The 23868-nt window shown below is 40.9% G+C and overlaps 1 protein-coding gene across 3 annotated transcripts in view; it reads right to left on the bottom strand.

Moving 5' to 3' along the window:
* Window positions 1–23868, bottom strand: part of tbk1 (TANK-binding kinase 1) — a 252601-nt gene that overhangs the window by 115881 nt on the left and 112852 nt on the right. For 2 of the 3 annotated variants that reach the window (XM_035426803.1, XM_035426806.1), the window contains one exon: window positions 13107–13208. The exons of the other annotated variant lie outside the window; for it this stretch is intronic. In XM_035426803.1, the coding sequence (XP_035282694.1) occupies window positions 13107–13208 (102 nt within the window). The remainder of the gene's footprint in view (window positions 1–13106; window positions 13209–23868) is intronic. 3 annotated transcript variants of the gene reach the window in all.

Raw genomic sequence — 23868 nt, forward strand, 5'->3', positions numbered from 1 at the left:
CTTCCATAAGCTAGGTTGGTAGAGAAGCTAATATAAATAAAAATGCCAGTCAAAAATCATATTCCGTCATAGCAACAAGATAAACCTGACAACAGCCCTAAGATATGCCAATACAGCAGTGAAAACGCTGCTCACTAAATAACGAAATAAACGAGACAAAGTTTTAAAAAATGATACCATGTCATTCTACAGTCAATATCTGGAACTAAATATTGAATAAATACACAACCTTACCATTGGTTAAATGCATAGAGATGTCCCTTTCGAGACTGAGTGGTCATATATGTCTTGGACAATCCGTTTGTGAAATATACACGCATTTATAGCTCTGCGTAATACCACACGTGTCGTTTACGGCGTTGTCGCCCCTTTTAGTACAGTTTGGCTTGATTAACAATTCATTCACGATGTATAACATGTCTAATTTTGCTTTTGGAATAGCATTTTATAGGTCAGCGTAACCGAAAATTTTACTATCATCGCATTCACTCTGTGGTAGCAGTAAAAGACGCTGCACCTAACAAAACGTTTTTTCATAATTTCTTGGAAAATACTATTATTATTGAGGACTTCTGGGCATAGCTAAGCCTTATATTTGCTGATAGACCTATCTGACTTCGTTTTCTGGAGCAACACAGAAGCGAATTGAACTGCATCGTTGATTTACTGTCTCTGTCTCCATCTACTGAACACAGATAAAATTTCATCATTGCTATGTAAGTAACTGCTCTAAATTTTTCGGTTATAGGCTACACGTTATTTTTGAAATTTAGTGTTTTTAAATAGGTTAGTGGTATTATATAATGTGGATATTTCACACTGTAATGTAAGCGTTAGTTAGTAGTGTAATAGTTTTTGTGATGCATGTAACAGTGATGGTCAGTAGAGGATACGCTAAAAAGAAAAAAACAAGAACGGACCAAAATACACAGAATCCTCATCCATATCGTCAGCCAAAGAAACATAACATAACAAAAACAAAGCAGAATGGGGAGCGACGACAATAACTGGCGCATATTTATTATATACACAACGGGACGCAGTCGCTGATCCACCACGTCATTTGCTGTCGTCACTAGTTTCTCTTAGATACTTCCTAGTCCTGGTTTTAGCAGCCCGACAGACGGAAACAGAAACGGTAACCGTTCCCACGAGTCCTGAGCAGTGCCGAACGGCACGGAGCGGCCCTGGTAACGGTTCGGCCCTACGGTGGAAAAGCGCCTAATGATCCTGTTTCATTTGAAACTAACGCCAGAAGGTCCCCTTCTCACCAGCTCTGGGTCAATCACACGAGAATTTATTATTTGATAATTTAATTTTTTTATTTGAAAATGCTACTCCCTCTTAATCTGAATATTTTAAAATTAAATAAATATTTATTTAATAAATATATTACTAATAAATATATTCCAAATAAATTACTAATTCTCTGGCACATCGGATAACACATTTTCTCTATGTACAATGAAACTGTGGATCACTAGCAGATTTCCACCAAGGTCCAATGCTGTGGTTACTGACAATGCTAGCAACATGATTGCTGCTTTTGCCCATTTTGAGATTGACTCATAGCCTGATGAAGACAGTGATGCCAATAATGAAGATGCTGATGACATTGAAGGGGCTTCTACATCAGATTTTTCTGGATGAGCTTGATGATGGTAATGTTTCCCAGAATAAAAGATGCTTTGCGCACACACAACCGGAACAAAGCCAGAGCAAAAGAATCAAAACATCTACAACCTGCTACTGTCAAACTATGGAACTCCCAGCTGGAAATGTTCTGCTGAGTGGTCACAAGAGCAGACTGGAATCCCAATTGGAGTTCCAGCAATATCCACTCATGAGAGGAATATTATGAGGCCATGCAAATTGTGGTAGATGATGTACGTGCGTGATAACTGGTGGTACCCTAAATGGCCTAATTTGTTGGTCAGAACAAATGCAGCCAACTCCAGAGTTCCTTTCAAATGTTTAATAATAAAATTATGATTAGGCATGGTACCTGCAAATAAAAAGATGAAGGCAATATAATAAAAATGAAAATTGCATTGAGGTAATACAAATATAATATTACATCGCTCACAAATGTGCATTAGGGTTAATACAAGCATAGGACTGTAAAATATGAGGAATGTAACCTACCACGGAACGTAAGTATAATACACCAGAACGCAAATATCAATGCTTATAACACGAGGCACAGCCGGAAGGGAATAGCATCACGCATCCGAAACGTGGCTGCAAAATACCAGCGCAAAGAAACGTTTATCTAGTTGCAACAATAACTGCAATTATGCTACTATTGACGGTAATATATTAACACGCATTTTCCCGGTACACTTACGATTTCACCGACGCACACCATAACACAACGAATCGTGCAGGCCAAACTTGCAAGGAGGAGTGTCTGCTCTCACAACTTCGCTCGCTACGAATGAATAAATTGGTGCATGCCCAGTGAGACAGTAGGTTAGTGGAGAGATACATCACGTAGTGCGTGCACAGCAAGGGATTTTACACAAAAATCCTCACCCCGTTTCAGTTGGCTACAGATTACATGCAAGGATCAGATTTCATTGCTGCTAGCTACATCATTCCATGCATTCAAGCTCTTCTGAACCAAATGAATTCCAGCCAAGTACAATTGTGACTTGTGAAAAGGCTGAAGGAAGCGATTCAGGTGCCTATCCGTTTACCAGCACAGGAAGATGTATCAAATAGCTCAGTAATGAATCCCCAGTTCAAACGTGCTTGATGCAATACCAATGAGAAGGAAACCCTTACTGCAGAGATCCATGAGCTTGCTGCAAATGTTTCCAACATAAAGGATGCTACCCCTCCCCACATGCTCTTCGGGTTCATGAACCAAACCCTTTCTCTGCAAATTGGAGATTCCACAACAAAGGAGATTGAGGAGTATCAATTTTGCCATCCAACACTTGACAAAGCTGCACCCAATTACTTTCATATCCCTGCAACTTCAGCAGCAGTGAAGTGTCTATTCAGCATCAGAGGCAGGGTCTTCAGGCCAGATCGTTGTTCCCTATCAGACAAGCTCTTTGAAACTCTTATGCTTTTGAAATGTAACATGAACACTTCCCCAATTAAATGCTAATGTTACTGTAAACATGATTACTGGTGTAAAATTTAATTCATAAACCTGAACCTTCTCTCAATTTTAAATACACTGAATATTCTGAAACAGTTTGTCACAAAAAACATGAAATGTGTATTGACCCATGTCTGCTTATCACATAGAAAAAAGTTCCCTCAGGGACAACCATTATTGATTTCCTTAAAAGTTTGGTTATATATGTTGTCATCATATCATGTCAACACATTCATTGCATAGGATTATGTGAAATTCTTCAGGAATTACAAGCATTTTTGCTATAAGCAAGGCTGATATTCAAGTTGATTAGCTTACCGCAGCAGAGTGTTTTGAAGCAAGACATTTTTTTCCTTTAGTGCCTCCTACTGGCCGAAAATCTGCAAATCTTGCAAGCTGATACAACAATGGAGGTAGTACTGTTGTACCAAATTTCAAGCAAATTGATCATTTCATTTAGAAGTAATGGCTATTTTCACCTTTTCCCTTGGCTAAGCATAAGCACATTTGAGAAACCTCCTTGTACGTTCACGATGATATATATCAAGTTTTGTGAAAACCAGACATTGTTTTCAAAAGTTATTAGCATTTTTATGATAAGCTATGGCCAGGTTTTTAAAATCCATATTATACGCAAAGTAAGCCAGTTTTGCTCCTTAGGTGACATTTTGTTGTCATTAGGGGACAGTTCGCTGATAAATTTAAATCCCGAATAGGGCACTGTCAGATTGATAGATTTGGTGGGGTCGATCATTAATTGCAATTTGTTTATGAATTAATTTATGCCCCCTCTCGATTTAATAATCGTGAATATAACCCTTTAGGGATCACTTCCGGTTGCCCTGTGGGCGGCTCAGCACTCTGAATACTGAACCCAGAGCAGCCGCGGTTCACCCTTATAAACCTTAACACTTAATTTATATGCGAGTGGGATTTTCTCCCAATATATATATATTTATAATCTGAATTCAGATACCCCTGTTCGACTTCGCTAGTGGATCATTCCGTCAACGTGAGAGAGAAACCACAACTCAATGTTTATCAGTAATTTCATATGGAGTGACGCAGCCGCAATCAAAGCAGTGAAGCTTACACAATAAAAACAAGAACCTAATACGACACACAATATATAAAGGCATATAACTAGGGTAACAAAAGGAAGACAGACGGTACTATTCTAGGTTTAACAACGATATGATTATATCAATACAGTAATTTAATATGAAGTGACGCAGCCGCAATCAAAGCAGTGAAGTTTACCCAATAAAACAAAAACCTAATACGACACACAATATACAAAAGCATATAACTAGGGTAACAAAAGGAAGACAGACGGTACTATTCTAAGTTTAACCACGATATGACTATAGATGATTCACACACATAAGCGGTTAAGATAATGTAACACCACCTATTGAAAGTATTAAAATATTAAAAGCTAAGACTGTGCGGACAAGATGCATAATATACTTAAACACAATGGGATCTAAGCACGGGGAGTTAGTAGGTGACGAAGAGGCGCGCATGCAAGAGGATAGAGAATACAGAAATACAAACTTGGCTACGGAGTAAAATTTATGTACAATAGAATGGAGGCTTTCCGGGTTGTACTGTGCTTGATCGCACCGTCGTTAACCAACCACTTAGCTATTAGTCTCACTAGAGGCACACTTGGACAGCGAACAGCAAATGGAAGGTCAATCTGTTGGGATACTTACGAGAGTAGAAGGGACCACAGAAAAGGAAGGCAGATCTCCGAGACCCCAGCCCAGACGGGATGCGCTGATTTTAAAAGTTACCAAATGTAGCTCGGACCTGACGAACTTGCGCCGTAATAGGCGGTACAGGGACCCCTTCCACGGACGTCACAGCAAGTACGGATGCGTTGGTGTACCAAGACGTAGGCAGCTATGGTTCTGGAGCGGAGAGGACACCCAGAGGTCCAACAGTATAACGGTCCGGGCTTACTAGGCGGGGATACGAAGGCTATGGCACTTTCAGAAAGCATCGCACTCCAGGGCTTAGGTAGCAGATGAAGAATAACACAAGTAAGACGAAACAAAAGATAACAGAAAGAAAATGTAACGGCCCGAGTGTCTCTCGCCTAAAAATACCTGCCAGAGTAGGGGTTGGCGGTTCGGGCTACCATTGGTCGTTTAGAGGCACATCCTCCTATCACTATCGCCTTCCCCTTGGGGGTAGGGTTCGATAATTTTTATTACAATATTAAGACGAATTTGATGAGGTGGTATAATATTTTAACTGTACTAGCTATGGAACATGCTTCGTTCCCCAACCTTCTTCGGGAATTTTGGACAATAACCATACTGAACATGATCATTTTAGGAATTGGTTACAATGAGATGATTAATGCTTCCTTAGTGGTGCCACCTAGGGGATTCAGAACTGCGGGGCCGTCTATTTCTAACAGCCCGCACTCACTTCGCATTTTGTTTCGGACCAGTTTGGTTAAGAATTGTATTTGGTAATTGTTTAATCTGAACCTACTTTTGTCCGTTCGTTTACGTAGATGGAGCGGCCTTGAAATACCTAGGGTGCCTGCTAGTCGTCAGTAGCGTTCTGTGGGAATGCAGTGCAGCGCAATTATCCAGGCGCCAAGCTGTTGCGGTCTGAAGCTATCAGGCTGTGAGAGAGTTCGCACCTCATGCATGGTTCGCCAGGCACAAACATCTGTTCCTATGTGTCTACTATATGTAGATAGATTGTAAGCCCCCCAGTGTCATCAATAGCCTTTGATTCTTGAGTTACGGGCATCTGGCATAGGAGATCTGGAGATCAAGAGGGGAAGAATTAACAGATACAGGCTCATTTGGGAGTTTACAAAGGGATATGGTGTTTTATGTCCTCAGAGAGAGAGAGAGAAAACAAGAGAGGAGAGCAGAAAAAGGAAGGGAATTCTTTTTTTTTTTTTTTTTGGTTGTCCTACAGCACCCTGTATGGGGTGTTAAATTTCCACCCAGAGTAGCTTCAAAAATAATTACAGAAAAATAACAAAGCAAAATAACAAAGTTGTGTCCCGATAGAAGGATTTTTAGTCCAGTTGGGAACACACTAACTGGAGCACTATACAGTGAGCAGAGGGCAAAGTGTGAGTCGAGGTCAAAAATAAACGTACGGTCAAACCCGAAATCCAATCAGCAAACAAAGCAGAGGGGTTAGATGAGAATCAGAATCGAATATGAGAGTGAATCAAATGGACTGCATTTATATAGCGCTTTTATCCAAAGCGCTTTACAATTGATGCCTCTCATTCGCCAGAGCAGTTAGGGGTTAGGTGTCTTGCTCAAGGACACTTCGACATGCCCAGGGCGGGGTTTGAACCGGCAACCCTCCGACTGCCAGACAATCGGTCTTACCTCCTGAGCTATGTCGCCCCGATATCAGAAACACAAAATCATGAGGCAAACAAACTAGAAGGGCTAAGGCAAGAATTGGAGTCGATGGAAATGAGTCAGTGGCCATACACGAGATCTAATGAGCAAACAAACCAGAAGGGCTAGGCGGGAATTGGAGTAAAACAAAGATCGAATACAAAAAATCAAACAAGGCAATCACTAAACACAACATACCAACCACAAATTTGAAGAGCTAGTCTCCGCTGGTAGGTGGCAAACGGTGGCTTTTTCAAGTCGAGCAACTAGAAATTGAGACGACCAATTAGATGACTACCGGAAAGAAGAAACACATGCAACAGTGACAAATGTGAGCACAAACTTACGACTGGGGTCGTAACACTAACGTTAACTAGTAGTTGTAGTGTGCATAACACACAGGAGCGGCATCTCCAGCGGTTGTGGTGACCAACCGTTTTGGACTTGGCTCTTGACCCTGAGACCCTTGACCCCAGATGAATATAATATAGAGTAGTACAAACTTATTAGAAAGGATAGATCCAGTAAAAGAGGTGCAAAGAAAATCCCAATGTGCAGGAAATTCCAGAAATTTACCAACTCAAGCCTAGTGAGGATATTAGGATTAAGTTCATCAGGAAACACGAGAAAAGCCTTAACACAGGAGTATGTTACCGGTCACCAGTTACAGACAGTAGTGTGAATACAATGCTCTTTGTAAATAGAAAACAATCTTGTCAGGAAGGTGAGACTATTATTATGACTGACTTCAATTACCTCGCTCTTAATTGGGAATTGATGACAGGACAAGGAAAAACAGAGGGCGACATAGCTCAGGAGGCAAGAGCGCTTGTCTGGCAGTCGGAGGGTTGCCGGTTCGATCCCCTGTCTTGGGCATGTCGAAGTGTCCTTGAGCAAGACACCTGACCCCTAATTGCTCTGGTGAATGCGAGGCATCAATTGTAAAGCGCTTTGGATAAAAGCGCTATATAAAGGCAGTCCATTTACCATTTACCAAAAAAGAAAGATGCACATCTAATACCCCTTTCACATAGAAGAAAAAAGGAGTTTTCGAGAAGGCTTCGACACCGCATTTATGTCTGTGTGAACACGTTGCAACGGCTTTTAAAATGCCACATCGAAAATGCCTCTCCCGATGTTTTCGAGGTGCCTCGACTACCGCATTTCTCCCGTGGGAACGGAAAACAGCATCGACGACAGCTTTCTGGGCGGCGTTCAAATTACGTTACAGATCTGCATTCACGCGCACATATCTCTCAACCAAAAAAATGGCATACAGAGGAAATACCTGGACCCACTGAGAACGCGAAAACTAATAACATAAAAAATGCAACCACTTGCACTTCAAAATGTAACATGTTTGTTTGTTTGATTGTTTTGCCGGAAATTACAAGAAGATTGCAATGAAAATAAATAACAAGTAACGTTATAGCTTTGGGCCTACATCAAGTGTGTTACTATGGTAACGGAACGTAAACAATTCATTCACGAGAGTTGAGTTCTACTGTGTGTGAAAGGTAAAGACGGCTCGAATACCGCATTACAAATTCTGTGGGAAAGGGAACCTGTTACCGCATCAGAGGCGGCTCAGATGCGGTATTAGCTGTGTGAAAGGGGTAATAGATATATAGTCTTGCTTCTTTCTAATATCGCTGCTCCGCGATGGACCCGGCATCCTCACGACAGGCATCCATTAGCCTGGTTGCCAAGTGATGGCGTGTGTCATCTCACAGGCGCATTTTTGATCCGCATTTCAGCCACGAGACTGTGATGTCATTATGTCCGTCTATAGGGGAGCCAGAAACAACACGGCAGCAACAAAACACAAAGCCCAAAAAAGACTGGTATGTAACACCCCCACCCTTAAGACAATAAATAAATTCCATCAAATATCTCCGCATGAACCAACAGCAATTTATTTGTTGTCAAGCATAAGCAAGAACGAACATTTCCCAGGATGTTCTGAACATCTAAAACCATATGGCTAATAATAATAATAATAATGCTAACGATAATAACAATTTTAAAACTCCACCACAGGAGACGCTGACTGTTGTTATGCATGTGATGAAGAAAAACAAGTGGGTTGTGATCAGTCAATCGAGAAAACAAGTAAATGCGCACACCGTGAGCAAGAACTGACCACCAGCTTCAGTCCGTTGTAATGGACCGACATGATGCACAAGCCCTCTCTCACAGTTATACCCAAGACCATACCAAAATAAGTCTTTTGACACATGGTTACAAGCTCCATCCACATCCAGATGACCAGGAAGGCCGTTACCATGAGCAAGACCGTACACTTCACTGCGTCACTCAGATGGAACCACAATCTGATAAAAAAAAAACCTTCCAGTCGTCCCGAGCTATAGCGTCAATTTGCCTCCACTTGTGCATCAAAATACCGTCTTTCTCAAAGTGCCCTTTCGGCACCAAAGCAACTTCCTCCTCAGAAACTGCATTTTCAAAGAGAGAAGAAATGCCTGAGTCTTTCTTCTGCTCAATAAGCAGCTGTTCTTGTGCCAGAGACAGCCTCTCAAGTCCCTTAACAATTTCAACCTTACAGTCCTCCCTCACAAGCATGGTTTTATCCCCGTCTGCAGCAGCAGAGGGCGACTGTAAATCAGCATCAAGCTTTGCGAAGAACGAGTCACTCAGTCGGAGGGTTGCCGGTTTGATCCCCTGCCCTGGGAGTGTCGAAGTGTCCCTGAGCAAGACACCTAACCCCTAATTGCCCCCAACAAGCTGATTAGTACCTTGCATGGCAGCCTTTCACCGTTTGCGTGTGAGTGTGTGTGTGTCTGAATGGCTGAATGACAGGCATCAATTGTAAAGCGCTTTGGATAAAAGTGCTATATAAATGCAGTCCATTTACCATTTACCATTCAAGTTATAAGCGTAATCTGTTCTGCCCCCAGTTAAGTCGTTCCCCAAAATGAAGGACACACAGAAACACTAGGTCGCACCTCCACCACAACGTGGCCCGTCACCAGGTCAGACTTAAACAGAATAGCATGCAAGGGCATGTTAATACAGCCCATTTCAAATCCCTGTACAAGGACACTGGTGCCTAAGGAGGATTTCTGAGATAAGGATAAAACATACTCCAAAATAAAAGACTCTCAGTATTTTAACTGGTTTTCGCAAGCCAGGCTCATCAGTCAATGACACTAACCCATCCATAAGAAATGGCGTGTAATCCAGAAGAGCATCATCCTTTTTACGGGCTGAGATTTCACAAAGTCCAGGCTCAGGCATGGACGTTTTCACAAGAGAAACCCCTTTTAAGGATTCCTTCTTTCTCATCAGGATCCAACAATCAGCCATGACATGACCAAGCTTCTTGCAATAGCGACATACTCTCCCTTTTGCTCCAGATTCCTCCTGCTCTCCACCAGAAACAGGAGTACTGCTCTTTGAAGGACTAAATGAGTCTTTAGGGGATTCCCTCAGGAGAGTGACGTCACTATGACGCAATGGGGATTTCTTCTCACCCGCGTTTTTATGAGTCAAGTTATACTCGTCAGCTAACACTGCTGCTTGTGCGACCTGAGTTACTTTCTGTTCATTCAAATAAGTAGTAACACACTCAGGTACACAGTTTTTAAACTCCTCCATGATAATTAAATCACGGAGTTGCTCAAACGATTTAACTCCTTGGGCGGCACACCAGCGGTCAAACATATTCTCCTTCTCACGGGCGAACCAGACGAAGGTTCGGCTATCTGTTTCCCGATACTGCCGAAACATCTGACGATAAGCCTCTGGTACTAATTCATACGCCTTCAGCACTGTGGTTTTCACCACCTCATAGTCGAGACTATGCTCTAAGGATAGTGACAAATATATTATTATTATTATTATTATAATTTATGATTAAAGAACTGGGTGTCTGTGGCGACATTCCCGGGAACAAATCGCAAGCGGCACGTAGTTAGTGACGCGTTTTCCATCACCCATCAGTGGTTGGTCCGCCAGAGACAGGATGAAAAATCTTACCAAGTAAAGTAACATTTCCAAAGCTAGTACTACAAACTTTGCACAAAGCAGTACCTAGCAACAAAGTAACCCTGCTACAAATCACAACGCTCTGGCACTATGTAGTCCCTCAAGTAGAAAAATAGCATCAAAGTAGAGCAAATCTACGGTTCTATCCTGGACAAGCCCCCAATCTGTTACGTCCCGTAACTCACCCGTGTTAAATAACCAGGTGTACACTACCGGGCGTAACACTAAGCCACCTCAATATTAACCACAACCCAATCACTCAGCGAAGCAGAGTGATAAGAGCTATTAGTCCTAAAAGCGTTATAAGCAGATAAGTACAGATATTTCTTAGGTAGCAGGATCTCACCGAGCAGAGAGATGTAACCTAGCACAATGGGCCCCTGGCCTAAAGGTCCGTCCTCCAGCTCTTTACAGATGTTTTGAGTTTAAAACTGGGGTACCGCTGACTATCGATGCAATCGGCACTTTCTACAACTAAGAAGTAATAAAGGTTAATATTGGCAACCTAACACGTTATAGAAAATGTCTTTAACAAGCTGTAGAAAATAGACAATGTGGACTGTAGGCAGTAGGCTAACTAAGACTAACAAAGACCAAGACTAACATAGAAAGATGTACACCATAAATATATAGTCCTGCATCTTTCTAATATCGCTGCTCTGCGTCAGTCCCGGCATCCTCACAACAGGCATCCATTAGCCTGGTTGCTAAGTGATGGCGTGCGCTGACTCACAGGCGCATTTTTGGATCCGCATTTCAGCCACGAGACCGTGACGTCATTATGTCCGTCTGTAGGGGAGCCAGAAACAGAGGCTCTAGAAAAGACGAGCAACCAAATTGATTCCTGGTATGACAAATACAGCTATGAGAATGATTTAATCTAAAACTATGCTTAATCTCTTCAAGAGGCCCAAGAAGATGGAGAAGCAGATGACCTTGAGCAAAAAAAAGAAAAGAAACGACAGGTGAAAAAAAAGATGGTGTCGGATTACTTAGTTGCGTCGCCATGGATGTCTCCTAGCCGCTTGCTGTAAAGGCCTTTACTATGGTGTAGCACTTAGATGGCATGTTGTAACACTTAGATGGCCCAACGCGTATGTAGAGCTGCAGCGCTTCCGCGCTGCAATTAAAAAAGGCACCATACACATATTCCAATCCATTGATCAGCTTAGCAGAGAATGCACATTTCAGAGCGCCTCAAGGACAGATAGAGTAATAATACATATTTCAAATAATAAATACGACATTGAGAAAAAACGAAAAAAAAAAAAACGAAATATCAACTCGCCATCCCTGCTACCTGCGTGCTGCGCGCAGAGTACCGTATTCTTTATTTAGATATTGACAGACTACAGCATAAATTGCATCTTTGTTTATATTCAATATTAGTAATTGAAGCGAGAAACTGAAGCTGTAGAAACAAGAAAGTTTGTTATGTTATGGTAGCCTCCGCGCCGCAACTAATAAAAAAGTCAAAATGGCAGGCAAACAATATGGCGGACATAGGTGGTCTCAATAGCAGTTGTAGTTGTAGAGCACGTTCAGATGCATAGGTCGATGACGTTTTGAGTTGATCTGACTTATCGTGTGGGAGTTATGGCCTTTTAAGCATGACCCTTTGTTCTAGTGCCACCATCTGGCCGACATAGGTGATTTGTAGTGCCTGAGTAGTGGGGGGCCATAGGAACCCACCTACCAAATTTGGTTGGTCTAGGACTTATGGTTGCTGAGCCTCGGGTACTTTTAGCTGAGAAAAATAAGAATAATCCTAACAGATACAATAGGGTTCCAGCAGCTTCGCTACTTTGACCCCTAATAATAATAATAATAATAATAATAAAGGCGGTGGTTAGCACTGCTGTCTCACAGGAAGATGGTCCTTGCTTCGAATCCTGGCTGGACCTTTTTCTGTGGAGCTTGCGTGTTCTTTACGTGTCCACATGGGTTTCCTCCCACAATCCAATGACATGCAGGTTAGGCTGATTGTAGAGTCTAAATTGCTCCTAGGTATGAGTGTGTGAGTGAATGGCGTGTGTGCCCTGCAATTGACTGGCAAACTGTCCAGAGTGTATTCCTGCCTCTTGCCCAATGCATGCTGGAATAGGCTCCCATGCCCCTGACCAGGAATGAGCGGGTATAGATAATGGATGGATGAATAAAAATCAGAAGAAAAACAACAGGGTTCCAGCGGCACCTCTGCTTGGACGCCTAATGAATTATAGGGTTCCAGCACCTGCAGGGCTCATCCCAGGCCTCTATGAATATACCACTTGTAAGAATGGGAACCGCATTTGGAATTGTATTTTCACTAGCAGGTCACACACAGTATTCAAATTTATATGTACATCAAGATAATAAATATTCAGTACAACAAATGCTTTATGCGCTGCTGGTATGTATTCTATGCTTGCCAGTGAAGGCATATGTATATCTTATGCGTACCTCAGATATGTGTTAAAGAGTACATCTGTGGTACATGTAATGCAGTTATACAATGACATCACTGTAATATCGATATTTCTGTTATATGTATTTTCATTATAAATGAATAATCCTAATGTATATTCAGTACACAAAATGTATGCAATACTCACAGCTGCTCCATCTTCTCCACAGTCTGAGTGCAGTTGGAACTCATGTGAATGACCTCTGCCTTTTTATGGACTGTCTCATTGTAGTCCTCTTTCATAAGCTCACTAACAAATAGGAGGGAGGGAGGGGGGTATGGAAAAAAGGGAGGGAGAGAAAGAATTAAACTAATTAGAGAAGAAAATATATAAAGGTTAGTGAAAAATGGATAATACGAAAAAGGAACACATACACAGTTACAGAAATGGAGATAAGACAAAGGGACAGAAAGGAAAAGAGAGGGGTACAGAGAGAGGGTTGGGGAAGACTGAAATTCAGAAGCAGAAGCATGTTTTCTTGGCTTTCTTACATATAACTATCTGCTAGAGTTTAACTTCCACCAATTTGTAATATGCTGTGGGTTTTAGCATTCCATAGCTCAGGAGGTAAGCTCAGGAGGTAAGACCGATTGTCTGGCAGTCGGAGGGTTGCTGGTTCAAACCCTGCCCTGGGCGTGTCGAAGTGTCCTTGAGCAAGACACCTAACCCCTAACTGCTCTGGCGAATGAGAGGCCACAATTGTAAAGCGCTTTGGATAAAAGCGCTATATAAATGCAGTCCATTTACCATTTACCAAATTCACAGTTATGAAACAATGTAATATACAGTATATTTAGTTCTGTAGTGTATAGTTATGTGGCATACCCTGCCAATCCATAATTTTATGGATGACAATGTAGCGCTGTCACGATATCAGCATATTGGTAGTTAATACCAATACCAGTGGAATTTCACAATTCTCAATGCCTAATTAGCTACCACAGTAAAAAAAAGAAATCCTCATGTACTACTTCAGCAAACACTCATTTGCATCTGCATTGCATTCTTCCCCTTATTAAAAAGTACTACTGAATCACTACACAAATCCTATTTGTGTGGTAGTGGCTATGTAGTGACAAGTAGGAATTGTGCAGTGAATGTGTAGTTTATGTACTACTCATGATACACCAGTAGAGTTTTGTAGAATTCTGTAGCAAAACAGTAGTGTTTCCAGTACAGACCTGCAAACTGATCAGGGGTGAAAAAGGTGACAAAGATGTCCTGGGGCATGCCCCCCTGGGAAGAAAATGTTTCTAAATATCAGCTTTAAAATGTGGATTTACAGTTGATTTTAGCATGAGGATATAGGGAAAAACTCACCCTAGATTTAATGTAATCGTACTGCTACAAAAGTAATGTAAGGTGGACATTAGTTCAGGGAGAATGCAGAGCCAGGTCAAAAATTGTATTAAAATGCATTGCATCTAATAAAGTTGATCAAACCAAACAAAAACACAATATGCACAACAACTGAGAAATCAAATGGAAAACACAGCTTATGTTATATTTTGGTAGAGAGAGAGAGAGATTTTATAGTGGCAATATGGTGTGGCAAGGTGTGTTCTATTACACACATTATTGTACTGACTAGTTTAACTTAAGGCACAATGGTGGCTGCTGAGCTGAAAATCGAGGAGGCAGAAAACTTCCCCTGATTATTAGTCTTGACTTTCAATCATTTTCCTTGATTAACAAGTCTGCCCACGATCTGAATAATTCAATTGTAGATAAACACAATTTCCTTCGTCACGTCATGCTATGAAGATCAAATAAATTCAAAATAAATGCTGAACTCAAAAATGCCATCTAACCTGTGCTCGTTCGAATGACAAAAATCTGCGTATTCCAGATCTTTGCCATGAACATTTTCGGAGTGTGTACGTTTATCCAGTTTTCAATAGGCTAATATCGACTGAAATGTGCACAATTTTGCGACGCAAATAGAATGTTTATCTCGTCTAAACGAATTGAGGAGAACTGTCTCTATCATATTTAGTCATCTGTCATTTCTAATCAGGCACAATAATTAAAAACAAGTTGACACCAATAATAACGTTAATCAGTTTAAGGGATTTTTGCCTGCTCATTTTTCAGCTCAGCATCCGTCACTAGGGCACCCAGTGGTTTTCTTTCACATTAAAAACAAGACCAGGTCAAAACCTAGTAGCTATATGGCTGGACTGGCCGACCAATGGTGTAACATCATCACTCAGTCAGAGACATTTGTGTTTATAGGGCTGGCCCCGCTGTTGCGGTCCAGCCAAAAATAACTTGCTGTAAACGGTGGGTACAGACAATTTGACAATTAGGACGTTGGCTCTTCTCCATTGCTTTTAATGGTCTACAAGAAAATACAAATAATTCGAAATTCACGCCTGCAAATCCATTATTAAAGTACTTGGCAGATTTGTTAATCACCGCTGATGGCGTTAATTTCTACTTGTTTAACGTGACTTGCGAAAGGTTAGCTAGCGTCACCCAGTGAGAGAACACCACAAACGCCGGTGGTGTAACGGTTATTGGCTCATTACCAACTGATTGTGGCGAAAACCTTCGGTGAAAACTTGCTAGGTTAAAAGCAGTTCTACGGGACATTTATTGCTAATGTGTGAGCTAACCATGGCTAGCCTACCTAGCTCTGGCAAGTTAGCTAGCATATTCGCTGATGTTTAGCTGAGAAACATAAATTGAAGATACCTGAACATAATTACATTATTAATTTCATACATATAACGCCATGAAATAACAGAGTACAGTCACGGATGGAAATTAAGCTCTGTAAACATTTGATAATAAATTATAAAGCATAACGGCAGACAGCCAGCTTACCTCAAGCTCGTTCAGAAATCTATTTAGATGATGGGTAAGTGAAAGTAGCCCAAAGGTCAATGGCTTTTCCGCTCCGGACTGTCAATCACATTGTATTCGTTGAAGTCCATGGTTCGGACCATGAACTCTATGGTTTTGTCTCCAAATGGACCATAGAAATGGACGACTACAAACGGCGTCAAAACGTTTTTTCCAGACCGGCAGGTCAATGGGTGACGTCACAGTAGCTTTGTCCATATTTTTTAATCTTTTTTTTTTTTTTTTTACAGTCTATGCTCTGTCCTCGTAGACCCAGACCCCCCCAAATTTAAAAAACTCATCGGATCTACACGAATCACACAAATGACCTATATTAGATTCAAAACAGCGAATTTCGCCGAAAAGCGACTAATTTGAAGGTATGCAGTAATAATCAAGCAGAGTTTTGCTACTTGCTTGTATAGTGAACATGTAGTCACACTACAGCAAGACTACACATATTTTAAGTAGTGATCAATAAAGTTAAATAAAGTAAATTTACTATTGGGTTGTTTATGTAGTTAGTTAATATAAGTAATTACTAGTACTTATTCATTATTAGTAATTATTATGAACTCTGACAAGTTTCATTCCTTATTAATTACATTACTGTATTTCCATAACACTTAAGCCCTTTTCCCACAGCTAATACCGCATATGAGCCGCCTCTGATTTGGTAACAGGTTCCCTTTCCCACAGAATTTGTAATGCAGTATTCGAGCCGTCTTTACCTTTCACACACAGTAGAACTCAACTCTCGTGAATGAATTGTTTACATTCCGTTACCATAGTAACACACTTGATGTAGGCCCAAAGCTATATCGTTACTTGTTATTTATTTTCGTTGCAATCTTCTTGTAATTTCCGGCAAAACAATCAAACAAACAAACATGGTACATTTTGAAGTGCAAGTGGTCGCATTTTTTATGTTATTAGTTTTCGCGTTCTCAATGCATTTAAAATGTGGGTCCAGGTAATTCCTCTGCATGCCATTTTTTTCGGTTGAGAGGTAGGTGCGCGTGAACGCAGATCTGTAACGTAATTCGAACGCCACCCAGAAAGCAGTCGTTGATGCTGCTTTCCGTTCTCACAGGACAAATGCGGTAGTCGAGGCGCCCCGAAAACACCGGGAGAGGCGTTTACGATTTGGTATTTTTAAAGCGGTCTTAACGTGTTCACACAGATATAGGCCTAATGTGGTATCGAAGCCCTCTCGAAAACTCATTTTTTCTTCTGTGTGAAAGGGGTATTAGACGAATAAACCCATATTCATGTACCTATTACTTAAACAGCATCATCCGTTTTTTGTAGGCTATTTATATGAAAGAAAACCAGACAAAAGATAATTATGACGATACGTCGCCCTCTGGAGGTGAACATAAAATGTTACTGGCGTTTCTTACTCTCATGGCGGCCATTTTATGTCATGAACATAGCCAGCACTAGCCCGCCAATTATTCCAAAGAGATTCGAATACCAAGAGGAGACACTCCATTGGTTGTGCAACATCTATGCCAAGCTCCTGAGCCGGGCCGCCGCCATTTTGAACTGAAAGTTGATTGTTTACGTTGCTGTGCTGTTGGATTCTAGCGGTCAGTGTCATACGCTCACCTTTTCATGTTGACACTTGCATTTATTAAATAATAAATCATCAGTAATTCCCACTATTACGATCAAATTTTTATGACATTGCAATTATTGAACCACGGACTGGACAGGAGAAACTGATCTAGAAAATCACCCAAATAGTGAATGGGAATGTGACGTCATCAACCGCAAGTCCGCCATCTTTGGAGAATACGGTGCGTAGCTAGCGGTCTAACCTTTTTACAGTCTCTGGGTCTAACAGTCTTTTGTTGACAAAAAAAACTGTTTCTCAACTTAACGCCATGGTAGGCAAAACCTGCTGTGTAATTGGCTGCAACAGTCATTCACACAACCAACTAACAAAACTTAAACTGTGGACAACGGAATAACATTTCACGCTTTTCCTACATGGAAGTTAAATGAGAGATAAGATAGCGAGATAGATTAGGCAAATAGTTAGGATAGCATACAGATGGTACAAATGTCAGCAAGGATACAGTGCCATCCACTGGTTGTTTAAATTTTACATTTTACTAGCTATGTATAAGGTGCTACGTCGCAGTATACACGTATAAAATACTGTGATTGTGATTTGTGATTCTGACATTTAGCTGGCATGATTTAGCTAGTTAGCTAGCATAAGTAAACATAATTTGTAGACCACTCGGAACTTGGCAACTCGTACGGGTCGATGTTATTTACAAATAAAAAAGTTTTTGTTGATACAGCTCCCTTGCCTCTTTCGTGAGCTTTTCCCTGTACGGACATTTTTCAGTTTTTCACATTCTTTAAGACTTTATACATTTATTTTTTTTAAAAAGAAAAATGTATTTAATTAAAGCCGCAAGCGGCGTTGGGAGGGGTCCAAGCATTGGCACAATCGCGCCCCCTATGGAACGATTTTAAAATGGCTTTTTCCTCATGATCATATGCCTTCACCCAACATATCTACTGAATATCATGATGATTGAATAAAATATTGATGACTTATGGCCAATTTTGTGCTAAGAGACGCTGTCGGATGACTTAGTTACGTCGCCATGGATGTGTCCTGGCCGCTTCCCGTCAAGGCCTTTACTATGTCGTAACACTTAGATGGCATGTCATAACACTTAGATGGTCCGGTGTGCATGCACAGCTGCAGTGTTTCTGCGCCGCAACTAAAAAAGGCGTCACACTAGTTTTGTCACGATACCGAAATATTGACTTTGATACTGATACCAGGTTTAGTATTACGATACTCAATACTGAAATGATACTTGAGACTTAAACGGTGCTAATTCGATACTCGGTACCTAACGATACTGAAATGACCTTAATAGATCAGAAACGTAATGTCCACAAGGGTTGACCTCATTTTCTAATTCATGGTTTATTAACAACCTGGTTCATTAACAACCTGTAAGTTGAAGTCTCTTCAACATATTAATATGCATAGGCCTATAGTGTTACAACACTGAACAATAGAAAAATATGTTAAATATATTTCAAAAATTAAACAGTTGTAAAGTAAATAATCTTTAAAACAGGTCTTTCACCTTTAAATAGATTTTAAAACAGCATATTTTAATAACAATAAAGCATCTATCTATAATAAAATATTTCCAAATTGGAACACCTATTGCTACTGATGTGAACTGAGTCAAAGCTTGCGCTGTTTCAGGGAAGTGAATGCACAAGCGCAGGTCACCTCACTTGGCAACCTTAGTTGCTACTGCCATCTAGCGAAGATTCTGACAAACTACACTTTTCATCCTCTAAATCAGTAATGCGGGAGACACATTTCCCTGGCTTTTACGTTTGACGCAGAACTACCGAACGTTGGAAAATTCAAATACAAAACCGTTTTTTTTTTTTTTTTTTTAAGTACCGAGAAAGTGCTTAAGTTTTGGTATACCGTGCAACACTACGCCAGACACATATTCCAATCCATTGCTCAGTTTAAGCAGAGAATGCACATTTCAGAGCGCCTCAGAGACAGATAGAATGATAACACATAAATACACATTTCAAATAATAAATACGACATTGAGAAAAAACGAAACAAAAAACGAAACAAAAGACGAGTTATCAAGTCGGGACCTACGCGCAGAGCAGCCGACCGTTTTATTTATTTATTGGCAGATGAGAAGCAACATGAATCACAAACGGATTGTCCAAGACAATATATGACCACTCAGTCGCAAAAGGGACATCTCTACGCGTAAAACCAATGGTAAGATTGTATATTTATTCAATGTTTAGTCCCAGATATTGACTGTAGAATGACATGGTATAATGTAAAAAACAAAATTGTCTCGTTTATTTCGTTATTCAGTGAGCAGCGTTTTCACTGCTGTACTGGCATATTTCAGGGCTAACGCCGGGTTTATCTTGTTGCTACGGAATATTACATTAGCCTACATTACAGGCATTTGGCAGATGCTCTTATCCAGAGCGACGTACAACAAAGTGTATAACCATAACCAGGAATAAGTGTGCCGAAAACCCTAGAGAGAAATACCGCTCCAAGTGCAGGGAACAACCGCACAGTTCAACTTGGACCCAGTAGGTAAAACTGATTAACGCTAACACAAACAAGAACAGCAACAACGCAGTCTATGAAAACATTCAAGCAATAGTTAAGACGAGTTAAGACTAAGTCACCTACGGAACAACTACCTAGTTACAACCCTAAACTTACAGTCAAATTGAGATTACGATTTCTCTCAGCACAATGACGGATTTAAAGACTAAACGAACTCACCCGATATTGTCTTCAAATGGACCGTATTATTGATTTAGACACTGGCAGACTACAGCATAAATTGCGTCTTTTGTTTACATTCAATATTAGTAATTGCAGCGAGAACCTGCAGCTGTAGGTCGTTATGTTATGGTAGCAACGGAACGAAGCGGACTATATATGTATTGGACTACCGTCATTGTTTCATTATACCAGCGTGTTTTCGCGCGTTTGCACAGAAACTCAGAACCTATCAATAAAATGATTTAGCTATTTCTCAGCATAATGACTGATTTAAAAATTAAACGAACTCACCCGACACTGTCTTCCAATGCTTCCCGACGGTCAGACAGTCCCCTCACTGATATAAACTAGACCCTACGGCAATAGTTAAGACGAGTTAAGTCACCTACGAAACAACTACCTAGTTACAACCCTAAGCTTACAGTCGATTTAGAGATTAAATTGAGGATACGATTTACAGCATAAATTGCGTCTTTTGTTTATATTCAATATTAGTAAATGCAGCGAGAAACTGCAGTTGTATGTCGTTATGTTATGGTAGCAACGGAACGAAGCGGACTATATATGTATTACCGTCATTGTTTTATTATTCCACAACCCTAAGCTTACAGTCGATTTAGAGATTAAATTGAGGATACGATTTACAGCATAAATTGCGTCTTTTGTTTATATTCAATATTAGTAAATGCAGCGAGAAACTGCAGCTGTATGTCGTTATGTTAGCAACGGAACGAAGCGGACTATATATGTATTACCGTCATTGTTTTATTATACCAGCGTGTTTTCGCGCGTTTGCACAGACACTCAAAAACTACCAATAAAATGGTTTAGCTTTTTCTCACCATAATGACAGATTTAAAGACTTAACGAACTCACCCGACCCTGTCTTCCAATGCTTCCCGACGGTCAGACTGTCACCTCACTGATAAAAACTAGACCCTACGGCAATATTTAAGACAAGATAAGTCACCTACGAAACAACTACGTAGTTACAACCCTAAGCTTACAGTCGATTTAGAGATTAAATTGAGAGTACGATTTACAGCATGAATTGCGTCTTTTGTTTATATTCAATATTAGTAAATGCAGCGAGAAACTGCAGCTGTAGGTCATTATGTTATGGTAGCAACGGAACGAAGCGGACAAAATATGTATTAGGCTACCGTCATTGTTTCATTAGACCAGCGTGTTTTCGCGCGTTTGCACAGAAACTCAGAACCTATAAAAATGGTTTAGCTGTTTCTCAGCGTAATGACAGACTCAAAGACTTAACGAACTCACCCGATACTGTCTTCAAATGGATCCATGCCAAAGAAAAGTAATTATTCATCCTCTCAGAAAGCTTTTACTTTTGGTAGCCTATCCTAGCATGCACGCTAGGTGGCAGTGTAAGACCGCCCTTTCACTGATAAAAACTAGACCCTACGGTGTCGGATTACTTGCGTCGCCATGGTTGTCGCTTGCCGTAAAGAAGTTTACTCGATGTCGTAATCGTTTGGATTTGGAGCTCCAGCTTTTCCGCACCCTACCTAATGAAAAAGTCCAAATGGTGTGCAAACCATATGGCGGACATAGGTGCTCCCAATAGGAAAGTTGTAGAGCACATTGAGATGCATCAGTCGATGAAATTTTGTGTTGATCTGACTTACGATGTGGGAGTTATGGCCTTTTAAAGTATGACCTTCGTGTTATAGCGCCACCATCTGGCCAACATAGGTGATTTTTAGTGCCTGAGTAGTGGGGGGCCATAGGAACCCACCTGCCAAATTTGGTTGGTCTACAACTTATGGTTGCTGAGCCTCAGATATTTTAGCGGAGAAAACAGCCACGCCCCAACTAAAAAGTCTAAATGGCGGGCAAACAATATGGCGGACATAGGTGGGGCCAATGGCTAAGTTGTAGAGCACGTTCAGATACATATGTCGATGAAGTTTTGTGTTGATCTAACTTATGGTGTGGGAGTTATGGCCTTGTACACGTTACCCTTTGTTATAGCGCCACCATCTGGCTGACATACGTGATTTTTAGTGCCTGAGTAGTGGGGGGCCATAGGAACCCACCTGTCAAATTTGGTTACTCCAGGACTTATGGTTGCTGAGCCTCAGACACTTTTAGCAGAAAAAAATAAGAATAATAATAACTAGACCCTACGGTGTCGGATTACTTGCGTCGCCATGGTTGTCGCTTGCCGTAAAGAAGTTTACTCGATGTCGTAATCGTTTGGATTTGGAGCTCCAGCTTTTCCGCACCCCACCTAATGAAAAAGTCCAAATGGTGTGCAAACCATATGACGGACATAGGTGCTCCCAATAGGAAAGTTGTAGAGCACATTCAGATGCACCAATCGATGAAGTTTTGTGTTGATCTGACTTACGGTGTGGGAGTTATGACCTTTTAAAATATGATCCTTTGTTATAGCGCCACCATCTGGCCGACATAGGTGATTTTTAGTGCCTGAGTAGTGGGGGGCCATAGGAACCCACCTACCAAATTTGGTTGGTCTACAACTTATGGTTGCTGAGCCTCAGACATTTTAGCGGAGAAAACTGCCACGCCCCAACTAAAAAGACTAAATGGCGGGCAAACAATATGGCGGACATAGGTGGGGCTAATGGCAAAGTTGTAGAGCACGTTCAGATGCATAGGTCGATGAAGTTTTGTGTTCATCTAACTTATGGTGTGGGAGTTATGGCCTTTTACGCAAAACCCTTTGTTATAGCGCCACCATCTGGCTGACATACGTGCTTTTTAGTGCCTGAGTAGTGGGGGGCCATAGGAACCCACCTGCCAAATTTGGTTGCACCAGGACTTATGGGTGCTGAGCCTCAGACACTTTTAGCGGAGAAAAATAATAATAATTAAAGCCGCAAGCGGCGTTGGGAGGGGTCCAAGCATTGGCACCATCGCGCCCCCTATGGAGCGATTTTAAAATGGCTGTGTCCTCATGGTCATACGCCTTCACCCAACATATGTACTGAATATTGTGATGATCGTATAAAAAATAGATGACTTATGGCCAATTTTGTGCTGAGACGCTGGCTGATGACTTAGTTGCGTCGCCATGGATGTGTCCTGACAGCTTCCCGTCAAGGCCTTGACTATGTCGTAACATTTAGATGGCATGTTGTAACACTTAGATGGCCGAGCGTGTATGTACAGCTGCAGCGCTTCCCTGCCGCAACTAAAAAAAGCGCCACACTAGTGTTGTCACGATACCAAAATTTTGACTTTGATACCAGGTTTAGTATCACGATACTCGATACTGATAAAATACTCGGTACCTAACGATACTGAAATTACCTTAATAGATCAGGAACGTAATGTCCACAAGGGCTGACCTCATTTTCAAATTCATGGTTTATGAACAACCTGGTTCATTAACAACCTTTAAGTTGAAGCCTCTGCAACATATGAATATGCATAGGCCTATAGTGTTACAACACTGAACAATGGAGAAATATGTTAAATATATTTCTGAAATTGAACAGTTGTAAACTAAATAATCTTTAAAACAGGTCTTTCACCTTTAAATAGATTTAAAAACAGCATATTGTAATAACAATACAGCATCTATCTACAATGAAATATTTACAAATTGGAACACCTATTGCTACTGAAGTGAACTGAGTCAAAGCTTGCGCTGTATCAGGGAAGAGAATGCACAAGCGCAGGTCACCTCACTTGGCAACCTTAGTTGCTACTGCCATCTAGCGAAGATTCTGACAA

The sequence above is a fragment of the Anguilla anguilla genome, chromosome 7, assembly GCF_013347855.1.
Source record: "Anguilla anguilla isolate fAngAng1 chromosome 7, fAngAng1.pri, whole genome shotgun sequence".
In the NCBI taxonomy this organism is placed as follows: Eukaryota; Metazoa; Chordata; class Actinopteri; order Anguilliformes; family Anguillidae; genus Anguilla; species Anguilla anguilla.